Below are 13,572 nucleotides of genomic sequence, written 5' to 3'. Positions count from 1 at the left end.
CGGATGACACCACCCACGACTCTCTATATCAAACCATTCAAAAGTTATGGCAGAAAGTAGGAACTATCAGATATCGACCAATCAGAAGAAGGGGCGGGGCTAATTTACACCAATTATGTTCAAGGACTCAAAACAGAGTCCGATGACGCCACCCACGCGTCTTTATGTCAAACCATTCAAAAGTTATGGCAGAAAGTAGGAACTATCAAATATGGACCAATCAGATGAAGGGGGGGCAGGCTTTTTGGCGTCTATCGTCGCCATGGTAACGCTTTTGACTGAGAAAAGTAATGCGCATTGTCACAGGATCGAGACGCACATTTTGAGGTGTAACACACCTGGGTGCAAGTTACGGTTCGGGCAAAGAAGTGGCTGAAGAAATGGCATAAATTGCGCCAAAATTACACGATTAATTCAAATTGGCCGACTTCCTGTTCGGTTTCGGCCATGGCGCCAAGAGACCATTCTTTAAGTTGCGACATGATACAGGTGTGTACCGATTTTCGTGCATGTACGTCAAACTGTATTGTGGGGCTTGAGGCACGAAGTTTTCTAGGGGGCGCTGTTGAGCCATTAGGCCACGCCCATTAATGCAAACCATTAAATGTCCAATTTTTCGCCAGGCCTGGCTTGCGTGCAAAATTTGGCGACTTTTGGGGCACGTTTAGGGGGGCAAAAAGGCCCTCATTTCGTCGGAAGAAGGGGAAAAAAAACAAGGAAAATTCCTACAGAGACAATAGCACTGTCAGTGCTCGGGCCCTAATTAAATTGTATACGTGTATGACATAAGCTTCTCTATTTGACCAAATGGAGGTGAAAAATAAAGCCAAAACAAGATTGTAAAGATCTCTTCTTCCCAAAAGAGCTCACTCATGTAATTCAAAATGATAACTGCATGAACTGCATTCATGAACCATGAATGTGTGGCAATCAGAGGAGTCGAACATTTGTCAATTTGCAGATTTGGTTAAAAATCTTCAATATGGTGTATAGTGCAACGGTGTGAAAACAGCTATGGAAGGAGAGCTTTAGTGAAGGAATTACAAAGTTTTCAAACTACATTTCAAAAGGTAGAGATCTCTTAATTGGACGTACAATTGAATTGCATTAAAATTACAAACATTTTTTTAAAAGGAGAGGTAAAAACAAAAATCAGGTCAACAACAAACCACATAGCACTTGTGCAAGTCCATGGTGGTGACACTAGTGTGTCAATTTACAAAAAGAAAACAATGTTTTTGTCTTTTGTACATTACTGACATATATTATACTAATAAAGTGTCAATCTACAAAAATAAGATGACATTTTATCCTAAATTGAGCAGCGGACATTAAAAGTATTTTGTGCTAAATAAAATTCTCTCAGTCTCTATTTTTCCTTTTTAATCAAACTACAACAAAATTAGAATTTAAGTAATTTATCAGTTTTGCCACTACGGCACAAGTGTAACACAGACATTATTAAAACAGTTTTTTTTATATATAATTTATTTGCAAACAATCATTTACAGTATGTACCTCAAAATCATCCCAATTCTTGAAACCAAATCGATACCTAAAAGTAACATAAACTGATCACAAACATTGCAAAAATACATCAGCACCATAACAGTAAACCTAATTCATGCTACCACATCCATTTCATCCCTGATGCTCCCTGCATGAATCTGTCCATTGCGTCTGCCTGAGTTTCTCTGTTCGACTAAAGCAGCAGCATGTTCGGCTTCGCAGAGAGAGCGAGCCCCGGCCCTGCCCAGCATAGAGAAAACAGTACGTGACACACGCAGAAAGGCCAGCTTGCACAACAAATGAGTACTGCACTGCTGCCTGCCCCTCCCCCTCCCCTGCACAGAAACTCAGATGCCTGCCTGCTGCTTGCCTCTCATTCACACATTCAAGCTCCTCTCACACACGGGTTCTCCAACTTGATGATGTCCGCTCATCACAGAGGAGTGCTGATGGGTAAAGAACAGCGTTACTGCAAATGAAAGCCTCCAGTGTTTCCCCTCTACTTGGCATGTTAACGTTTTGTGTAAATTCATCAGATGTGTTTACAACAGAGTCCCGCCAGTATTTACAGGACCAAAGAGAAAATAGTCACATAAAATATTTCGTTTTAGAAATGTTAAAATTGGTTTTGATTCATATCTGAACTGATAGCTGTGCAACATTCAAACTATGTAGGAATTTATTTTTAAGACTACAGTCAAATACCATCCCATTTAGTTCCTCAAGTGCACATATAAAGTGGATTTGTTCATATAATCCATTGTACCGTTCATATCATCAGGGTTGGCTGCTATTTTAACTTAAAATAATGGGAAATAAGGCCACGTACACCGTACGGCGCACATCGCCGCGTACTCTACGCCGTAGGCTCTGCGTCGATTTAACGCGGGACCATAATTCAGGCTTTACTTCCAAGATGGAACGAGAGTCTGAGAGAATTTAAAACAGGTCAAATAAAAGAAAATATTGACGGTGGCCAAACAAATTGTAAACACAGGTCGCACTCATGACGCTGCTGGGGACGTTTCTGTCACATAATGTGGCGTAAATCTCTGTTTTCCTCCGTTTTCTCCGTTTAGACGCAAACGTGAAAACAGAGTTTTTGAAAATCTCCACTTTGGCCGGAGTTTTCAGAAATGATAATTTTTGGGGGCTTTGACCTCCGTTTTCGTGTAAACGAACGGCCAAAACGCATGAAAACGCCTCCGTTTTTGCCCCGTGTAAACAGGGCCTAAGTCAAACTACAATCAAAAATTTCAGTTTTTGAGGACAGAGTTGGTAATGAATAAAGCAAATACAAGATTATAACAAAAGCAACATATCTCTGCCATATACAACCTTACAAAATAGAAGCCAAGTACAAAGGTAAAATAAACTGTAGATCAACATTTGATTTTCTTTCAAACAATGAGAAACTGTCTTAATCCGATATAAACTACGCATTTCTGTACCAAAATATGCAATATCTCATCTACAGTATAAAGCAGGTATGTATAGAGAAGTAGGTTTTTAAACCTTAATTTATCGAAATGTATTCAGGCAATAACTCACATACAACTTTGTCGAAGAGAAAAGAGCTTGTTTCATGTGGTGACATTAGTTACAATGATACTGGCGTCAACTAGCCTGTTGGCTTAATCTTGGCTTCCTGTGAAACCACAAAACCCGGTATCTCTCAGAGAAAGGACAGAAACCTTTTCCTCACATTGAGCACTTCAAAGTCTATGAAAGTATACATATTGCATGAGAAATCAAAGCAGCAACATTTACGTCTATGTAACCTACTATTCAATCACAAACAGTTTCCTGAGCCATCTTATAATGTCAACATGCTGGTCTTGGTAGTCCATTTTCAGAAACCCACTTTCACACCACCAGACTTAAGTTGTGGTAGACTGCTGTGCTGTTCAGACTACATGACTTTTCAACATCACAATTGTACTGGGTTATGTCTACATTGGTTGTATTCCTCCCAAAATGCTGTTTCAAAACAAAACTCCACCCAAATTCACAGGAGCATTTAAGCTACAAGTCAGAAAAGATTTCCATCCAAACTATATCATTTCAGTTGCATATCACACAGCCATTAATACTCACCGGCCATGCTTGAATGAACACTGAAAACTCTGCTGGAAATAACTTTTGCATATTGTACAGCCAGGTAGTGCTAGAGTATATTTCTTCTCGTTAGGCCATTGTCCTTTCTTTTGTTGCCTCGCACTAGTTCACAAGGGAGTGCACCCAAGTGAAAATTTGATGAAACTGTTGTGGTCCTAATCTTGCATGTTTTTTCTGGTGTTTTTTTTGTTTAGATTTTTAAAAGTAAAGATGAGATGATACAAATAAATTTGGGCTCAATTCAAAAGGGATTGAATCAACTGAATTACAATACATTGGATTACCTTTGTTGAGGATTGGGGCAATACAAATAAAGTAAAGTAAATCAAATAAAAGCTGAAAATGGCTTTCAAGATTCAAGATTCTTTATTTGTTATCGTTCATATTTCATAAAAATCAAATTACAGGTGCTTCATCGCAGGTGCTGGTCCCAATATGAGTAAAAAAATAAATATAAAGTGCAAGATAATTAGAAAAAAAAGGATTTAATGTCCAGAAGATTTCCGTGTAATGGTGGTCAGATGCGTGTTTAGGAAGGTGATGGCTTTGGGGAAGAAACTGTTTTTGGGTCTGTTCACGCTGAGTTCTGAGTTGTCGCATTTAGATAGTTAGTGTTGTTAAACACAGACTTTGGATACATAACAGGTGATATTAACTAATTTAATTTCCCCTTCCTCTTTATTAATCCCATTTGGGGATTAATAAGTATTTTGAATTGAATATCAGGGACAACAAAGTCATCAGTGCTTGCTGTTCCATCTCCATATTGTTATTTAGATCACTGTTAAGGCAAATCTACCAGCCTCTCTTCAAACCTGTGTCGCTTTTTGGCGACATACACCATTTCAGGGGTGATAGTAAAAAAAATCCTCAGCCTGAACTTTTTTTCCCTGGGAGGTAAGCGAGCCCCTAAGCCAAGATATATGCCCCGATCAACACAATTGTCATTTTTTGTCCTCTTAAAGTCGAAGTCTGGTGTAAATTGACTAGGGCTGCACGATTAATCGTTAAAAAAATCGCGATCTCGATTCATGCTTGAATGCGATCTCATTTCCAAATGACGATTAAATTTTTTTTTTTTTTTTTTTTTTTTTTTTTTAAAGATGGCTGCATAAAAAAAGGACTAGGCCTATGTTCTAGGTTGTTGTAGTCCTGTCATGGTCAACTATCATGTTGTCATGTTTGTTATATTTTGTTAATGATTGTGGATTACATTTGGAGAAACATCTACCTTTCTCATCACCTGACACATATTGCACATAAATATTGTTAAAATTGTTTAAAGACAAGAGAGATGTTTATTGTTTTTATGTTCAATGTCAGCTGTTACAGCAAAAAGCAGCCAGAGGAATAATTTGTTGCCTCAGAACTACAGGATCTGTTACAAGTCCCCTTTCTGAAAGGGTGTTCAACTCAGGGAGGAACAAATATTGTTCAAAATTGTTATTATTGTTTAAATTATTCAAAGGTTTGTGTAAAGAAGACAAGAGATGTTTATTGTTATTATATATTATATTATATATAAGTGGAGGCAGCACGGTGGGGAGGCAGCACGGTGGGGAGGCAGCACGGTGGCTTAGTGGTTAGCACTGGTGCCTCACAGCAAGAAGGTCCCCGGTTCGACTCCCAGGCCCGGCAGGGGCCTTTCTGTGTGGAGTTTGCATGTTCTCCCCGTGCTTGCGTGGGTTTTCTCCGGGTACTCCGGCTTCCTCCCACAGTCCAAAAACATGCATATTTAGGTTAATCGGTGATTCTAAATTGCCCGTAGGTGTGAGCGTGAGTGTGATTGTGAGCATGGTTTGTGTGTCTATATGTGGCCCTGCGATGGACTGGTGACCTGTCCAGGGTGTAACCCCTGCCTCTCACCTAAAATAAGCTGGGATAGGCTCCAGCAGACCCCCGTGACCCCGCAAGGGATAAAGCGGGTAAGATAATGAATGAATTATATATAAGTAATAAGTGCAATAAATTTTATATTGGAAAAAAATCGTGAGAGAATCGTGATCTCAATTCTAAGCAAAAAAATCGTGATTCTCATTTTGTCCAGAATCGTGCAGCCCTAAAATTGACCCATGGTCCTGTTGTTCAAGCTCACCACATGCAGCCCATAGAAAACAGAATGAGTAAATTGAACAACATAGGCCAGGGGTGTGTTTCCCTGGGACAACATTTTGATAAATAGTTCATTAAATTGAATATTCTGATGACTTTTGTAGATTTTCCATATTTTTGTAGATATGCCTCCACGCTGCCAAACACACACAAACACAACCGCATGTGAAGTGACTGCTGAATGGTCTGAGGCCGTTGACTCGCTGTTTTGGTAGGAAACAGATCCAGGGCGAGAGAGAGTCCGTCGAAATAAAAGCACCAACCTAATAAAATACGGTGAAACCCTTTCATTTAAGGAATATAATTTACAGGAAGTCCAAGAGCCATTAAGTTGACCGTTTGCTTTTATTGTATTACAAAGTTAATGTCTATTTTATACGTTTTATGTTGGTGAACACATTTATTTTGGTGATTTCGGTTAACAGCCTGGAGCCTGGTGACGCGAGGCTAGAATCAATCTGATTGGCCAAAACCCAAGACCACCCCCTACACTATTACCGATTGGTTTAAGTATGGCTACTGGTGTGGTTTTGAGTGAAAGAGTCTCTCGGATCTACGCGAACGTAGTGCTGGGTGGTATGACCAAAAATTTATATCACGGTATTTTTCAAAATTATAATCGGTTTCACGGTATATCACGTTTTTTTTTTTTTCATGCACAACTGGGTGTTAACCACATTTTCTAATGATTTGGAAAGGAATTGCTGCAGTAAATTGGCTTAGAATGGCCTATTTTACTGTCATGAGGAAGAAATATTGTAGAAAAACATTAATGTCCACACTAGTATAAATACAGGTTTGCATGGCCTCACAAAATGAGGCCGTTTACAATGAGGTGGCAGCACTTATGATTCTAATGTAGGGCTGAACGATTTTTGAAAATAATCTAATTGCGATTTTTTTCCTCAATATTACGATTGCGATTTAATATGTGATTATTTTTTTTCAAGGTCCTCTTCTCATGTATTTTTCAACTACACAAGCAATAAATCAGTCTGTTTCAAGTAGATTTTCACTTGAAATAAGTAGAAAAATCTGCCAGTGGAACAAGATTTTTTTGCTTGTAATAAGAAGATAAATCTTGTCCCACTGGCAGATTTTCCTACTTATTTCAAGTGAAAATTTACTTGAAACAGGTGAAAATGGTCAAACAAGTTATTTCTCTTGTGTTATTTTTCTGGTGATGACTCTAAATGTTGAAATAGCAGTAAAACCACATTCATTGATGAAATGACATAAGGATGGAAAGGGGGGATGGCAGTTTTACAGGGGGGATGATTTGGACCGTTTTTATTTCAGGGGGGGATGATTTGGACCGTTTTTATTTCGGGGGGGGGGGGGGGTGATTTGGACCGTTTTTATTTCAGGGGGGGGGGATGATTTGGACCGTTTTTATTTCTGGGGGGGTTGATTTGGACCGTTTTTATTTCAGGGTGGGATGATTTGGACCGTTTTTATTTCAGGGGGGGGGTGATTTGGACCGTTTTTATTTCGGGGGGGATAATTTGGACCGTTTTTATTTCAGGGGGGGTGATTTTGACCGTTTTTATATCAGGGGGGGGGTGCCATCACATCACCCCTCATCCCCCCTCAACTCGAATACTGCTCACACGGAACTCAGAACTTCTTCATAAATAACTCAAAAATCCCAGGGAGAAAAAAAAACACCAGCAAGTTAACAAACAAACCAATAAAGCTCTCAGAGTTAACAAAACGAACCAGCAATGAACAACTCGCAGCCCCACTGTTTTAACCTCCTGATGAGCTGATGGGCTGCAGGTGTGGTTTAAGGCTGATTTATGGTCCCGCGTTACACCAACGCAGGCCATACGCCGTGGGTTACACGAACTACGGCGTACCCTACGGCGAAAGCTCCGCGCCGATTTAACGCGGAACTATAAATCAGGCTTCACAGCGCCCGGCTCGTACTCCTCGCCGCGCGCAGCTCCTCGCCTACTCCGCGCTCATCTATTTAATACATTTATGAAGCCCATATATTTATAAAGCCTCACTTGGCCGAGCCCTAATGCTGAGGCCATGGTAGATTTAGGTTACACGCGGACACGCGGCACTGTTGACTTTTCCCTGCCGGCTCTGCTCACTGCTCACTCGCTAAACAGTCCCCTCACAAACAGTGTCCAGCGGCGCTACGTTCCGCCGCGCCGCGCGGCGTTCCCAACGTTGTGTACGCTACTCACCGGTATTACGGTATATGAAAAATTCATATCATAAGAAAAATAAACGGCAAACCTGATTTTATTTATTTTTTTCTCGCAAACACCTCGGTATGCCGGAAATCCGGCGTGACGCCGGAGCGCTATCACCCATGCCATTTGAATCAAAAGGCACAGTCCGGAGCGGCCTGAATTGCTGGGTTTTGAATGCACTGCGCAAGACACTGAATATTTTGTTGAAACTGTTCAGAGTATAGATGCACATACTGGTCACCCACAGACCACAATCTATGATTTCTGTGTGTGCGGCCTGACCAGTAACCGGCAGGTCAACCTGAATTATTACCAATTCCATTCCGGTCCATTTTGGACAGGAATCATATGCATGGCAGCACATTCAATGTCAAAGTCATGCTTTCATATATGTGTTGGTTACATTTGTTGCAACTGACAAGATTAAGTCTTGAAGCAATGCACTGAACTGTACCATGCTGAAGTTGGCAATTCATTGTGGTCCAATTAATTTGCTTCTAGAACCGGACCAAAAAGCTACCCTAGCAATTGAAAGTTAACATCAAAGTGGTGTGGGACCGAGCCCCAACGATCTTACTTCTGCATTGACGCTCATGTATAACCAAGTTAACTAAGGCTGCAAAAGCGAGTCAATCTCCATTGACTCCCATGTTAAAATCTCTGACTTTAGAGCAAAAATAAACATATTTACAGCCTAGTTCAAAAAACATCTCAGTCTCAATCGTTTGATTTTCACACCCATGACAACTCTAGGGGGGGTGCATTTTTTGGTACCATTAACCTTGCTTTTTTTTTTTTTTAATGTTTACAGTATTTACATGGAGACACTAAAGAGATTATGTTAAAATTCCTGCTAATTTTACTCTCTGTAAGAAAAATAAAATGAGTTAAACGTGATCATTTTCTTAGGTAACGACTAAGTGGTAGCTTATTCTGGGTGGCACAAAGGAGTGAGATATCAGAATTCTCAAATACATTCTGATGGCAGTGCGTTTTATAACCCATTCACATGGGTGATTTATTTATTTTTTAAATGGTCATCTCCATGAACATCTTTATTTTTTATCTTTTCTGTTAGCTTCTGGAAAGCATAAAGTATTATTTCATTATGATCATTTTTTTGTCTTAAAGTATTTGTTAATGTCATACCTTATTGATGGAATTTCTGCAATTTCAACATATAAAAAACAGAAATATGAAAACTTACCCATTTGGTTGTTTAATACTAATACTGTTTAGTACTAATACTGAAAAAAAACAACAGTGTAGCTTAATCTTAGCCTTACCTTATTCATGTTTCCAGCTTGCTGAACATTCAGCGTGTTGTGTACACCCATCTGAGGTCCTCCTTGGGTGAGAGTCTCTGCCAGCACGCTGCCTCCAACACCAGGTCCACCTCCTACTTGTGTCCCCTGCATGCCTTGGCTCTGGAACTGCATTCCAGGACCAGGTCTCCCCCGGCCTACCGGTCCCATAGCCCCATTCATGACCTGTCCTGTCTGGCCCATGACACCATGACCCTGCCCACTGTTCAATAAGGCCTGGTTAAAGCCCATGCTTGTGCTTCCATTGCCAGCAGGAGGTCCTTTCTGGCCCTGGGGAGACTGATGATTGGGAGAGCCCTGCCCTAGTGGACCTTTACCCAACACAGCACCCACCATGCCTCCCTGTTGGGATCCAGCAGAGTTAAAAGCACCTCCAACAATAGAAGAGTTTCCAGTTCGCAGGAGCTCAGACAATTGCTTGTGTTTGGCAGCAGCATCAGGGACAACTGAGTTGAGACCAGGACCCCCTCCACCTGGGCCACCATTGGAGGATATTCCCATTCCCATGTCACCATTGGGGATGAGCTCATCCGGCAGGTCATTTTCCAGGTCAAAAAGAGACACAAGATCTAAAATGAGAGAAAGAAAAAAAAGTTAAGCATGATATAGCATCACACTTGACACGCTCAACCTACTCCACAGCTAATAAACAGAGCCAGCTTTGAAGCTGCAGTGCCAAGATATTAGAGGTAACAAACAAATGATATGATAATTAGGTTAATCGCTGAGAGCGCCGAGTCTGAATGGACAACGTTAAAAACTTTGAAAGCTTGTTTCATTCTGTCTAGATTTGAAAAAAGTTATAATTTAGTGGGGGGGGTTTCTGGAAAATGGTACATAACAGACCCAGCTCTAGAGTAGAATTACCCTGCATCCCCATCCTTATCTCTGCTCATTCACTGTACCGCAGAAGTGGGAAGTCAGAAGTCTTTTTACTGTTGGGTTTTGCTGTGGTATTGACCTCAACTTTTTATCAGCACTTGTACAAACCACTTCAGACATGAGCTATAGACACTTTAAATTCAACTGGTCTCAGCATTTTATATTCTGAATTGGAAACAACTGCTTCGTAGCATTGAGATCGCCTCCCCTCCTCCCCCTCCGGATTTATAAATTCATGGATGTGCCATCCGTAGCCTAAGTGACTCCACCATTACAAAAACATTTAAAACATTGCATCAAAGTAATTCTAAACCACACCTCCAAACTCATTTCATTACATGGACTCCAGATATACTACTGACTCCAATTAGCTTCACTAGACATCTAAAAATGAAGAACTCCATGTTATTGGACAAAAGGGTCTATGGAAATAAAATACAACTAGGAAAAAACTAGGAAAAAACAAAGAAAAATAAACAAATAAATAATCAACCTGACAGATCTTTGAACATTTTTCTCTTTAAAGGAGCTTGAGGCCGGATTGAGGCAGGATTTATGAAAGAAATTCGTATACGTTTTAAGTTTTCTAGTAATAATGTCAGATGAAGCGTTCCAAACCAAAACGAATGAGCCCTCTAGTGTATCTCTCCGTTGCCTTGAACAGGCTGTGTGCTGCAAAATGTGCTGCAATTCGGGCCCAAATTTCCCGCGCTGGGCTGCGGATGTGACGTCACATGACGCTGCATGCGCGTTCTCCCCGTTCTCCCGTGCCAGCTTCACTGTTGGCTGCAGTACCCCCGACGGCCGTCGTGGTGAAGGGTGGCGCTAGAGAGTCTCATTTCTTAAAAGGAGCCTCATGCTCCTTTAACATATCTTAAAATTAGAGATGAATTTATTGCAATTAACAAAATCAACCTATAAATTGTTTGTCTTTTCCAATAATGTAATATGTGCATCCCTTCTTGAAATATAAAAGTGGACTAGAAATCTAGACGAGATTTTTTGTTCCCCCACCAACTTTAAACTTTGAATAAAGAGCACTGGTCTACAAACAACATTTAAGAAAAATCTGCTACCTATTATTAGATCTATTAAGTTGTTGGGCCATTTATTTATCATTAGGGGGGCGATAAGGCAAAAATATCATCACGATTTTTTAAATATAAAAATCACAACTTTGATTCAATTCACGATCTTAAATTGTAAAAATCAAAACAGACAATACTGCGGAGGGAGATAAAAATTTAAAAACACTACTAAAATTGAATTTTGAGCCGTCCGACATGTTATTAAAAACTAGGATAGCACTGTACCATTGTCCTCAATGCAGAAACGGGGCCAGTTTTTTCATTCTTATTATTTACTTTCTGTTCAGTATTACAACTCTCTAGAAAGCTGGTTTGTGTAGAAAATCTTTCCTTCGAGCTCATTAAAGTGAAAGATGTAATTGCACTCTGACAGCTGAATTAAATTTAAACCTTCTGTTGAATTTTTATCGGTACATCTTTTTTTTGGAAAAGTATTTACGGCTGGGCAGCTCCTAGTGCGGGTCAGCTACTCTAAGCAGGCGTTTGAAGACCTCATTTTGGACCTTTTGAACAGTACCATATCCTTTACGAGATATAAAGGTAACAGCTTCCGTTACCTCATTCCATCGCTTGCTTGACCTGTCAAATGCCTGTATTAATGTTATCTGTTTTTGGCTCACACTAGCTGCTGCCTCGGCCTGCTCGCTGTTTGGGTCTCAGCATACTGCTGGGGGTGCTTCTTCTTCAGGGGATTAAACAGATTTGTCTTGTTACCACCGACGTGCGAACGGTTTCCATACAAACTTTGCAAATTACATTTGCTTGAGGAAATCCAAACCAATTCCATATACCGTATTTTCGCGACCATTAGGCGCATATAAACGTCTTATTTTTTTTTCTAAATGTGCCGCGCACCCAATGACGCAGTGCGCTGAATGTGTTGTCGGGGGCTCTCACCGTAGCTCCCTCGCAGGAGCGCTTTGAGAAACACTGTGCGTTCCAGAAGAACCGCCGCCCGAGGGGCAGCCGTCGCGTCCCTGCGGGGGCGGGGAGGTCGGCCTGCCTGGCGGCGGGCTCCGTAGTTTACTGTTGTGTTTGGCTGCCACTAATGGACAGAAACTGCGTGCGAGCGGCATGGGATAGATAGATGGACCTATGGAGACCACAGTTTCACAAAGAGTGAAAGGCAGCGCCGGGCAAGTTTTGCCACAGTTTGCGGATGGATTGTAGATGCGTGGGCTAACGCGTCTGCTGGGACTGTTGTTTGAGCTTTCCCAAAAGCCGGCATCATTTCCGAGGGGCTGCACGGCACGGAAAGTGACTCTGACAGCGAAGAAAGTGAAACAGTTGTCAGGACTCAGCCCGTCGGGCTTGATCCGCAGCCCGATCGCGCTGATCGGGCCGGAGAGCTGCGCGCCCGGCTCGTGCCGATGCGCTGAGCAGTTCTCCTGGACTCAGCCCGTCGGGCTGCGGATGAAGCCCGACGGGCTGAGTCCTGACAACTGTTTTTGATTTTATTTTGTATTTGATTTAGCGCAGCTGTTTAATTCAGAAACGGAGGATGAGGACTTTGATGGGTTTGATTAATGACGCCTTTTAATTTTTTATTATTCATTGGTGATTTAAAAAATGTTAGTACTTTGAATGTGCTTTATTTAAGTCTTTATTACAAACTCCCGCTCTATTTTTAAATATGCACACTTGTATGCTAGTGTGTGTGTGTGTTGTTGTAAGGCGGCGCACCATTTGTGTGTAGACGGCGCCTTTTCGTTCGGTGTGCCGTGTGTGTGTTTGTTAAATGGCAAACATAACTGAGACTGCGCCTTTCCACGCGGCGCGCCGTATGGTCGTGAAAATACGGTAATTGAGATGGAATTTTTTTGAATTTGCTATGATTGGTCGGTCGGGTGAGTCAGTGCATCAGTATGGAACTGCAATTTATGGAATGTGCCCTAGATGATCCCACGATCTCTGCAAGATCGTCTTTACGTTTTCACAATCTAATATCATCATATCGCTCACCCCCATTTATCATATACACAATGTTCCCACATGGGTATGGAGTACGCAGTCAGTAAGGCAAATCTTATGGCTGTGCAACCCCAATGCCACTGTTCCATCATATTTATTGATTATGTTACTATTCTGCATTTAGTTCAATACTTTTCTTTGGCATTTTATAACATTGGTAGCCTTTAAAAGTAGCAGCTCAGACAGAAAGTTCAGAGCGAAGGAAGAAAGAGACTCAGCAAGGGCCATAGATCAAGATTCAAACCCATGTTGGTTTCATGAGGACTTCAAGCTGTCGTACATGGGGCACCACTCAACCAGGTGAGTCCTCCATCACCCCAATATTTCCCAATATTTAACTGTTACAACAGGATGAACTGG

The 13,572-nt window shown here is 41.2% G+C and overlaps 1 protein-coding gene across 3 annotated transcripts in view; it reads right to left on the bottom strand.

Annotated features, from left to right (window-relative positions):
- crebbpb (CREB binding protein b) overlaps positions 1–13,572 on the bottom strand; it is a 58,146-nt gene that overhangs the window by 29,714 nt on the left and 14,860 nt on the right. For all 3 annotated transcript variants that reach the window (XM_061711277.1, XM_061711278.1, XM_061711279.1), the window contains exon 2: positions 9,233–9,840. In XM_061711277.1, the coding sequence (XP_061567261.1) occupies positions 9,233–9,840 (608 nt within the window). The remainder of the gene's footprint in view (positions 1–9,232; positions 9,841–13,572) is intronic.

Source organism: Cololabis saira, chromosome 21, assembly GCF_033807715.1.
Source record: "Cololabis saira isolate AMF1-May2022 chromosome 21, fColSai1.1, whole genome shotgun sequence".
NCBI classification, from domain to species: Eukaryota; Metazoa; Chordata; class Actinopteri; order Beloniformes; family Belonidae; genus Cololabis; species Cololabis saira.
The sequence above is the reverse complement of the archived record's forward strand: the minus strand, read 5'-3'. Positions and strand labels throughout refer to the sequence as shown.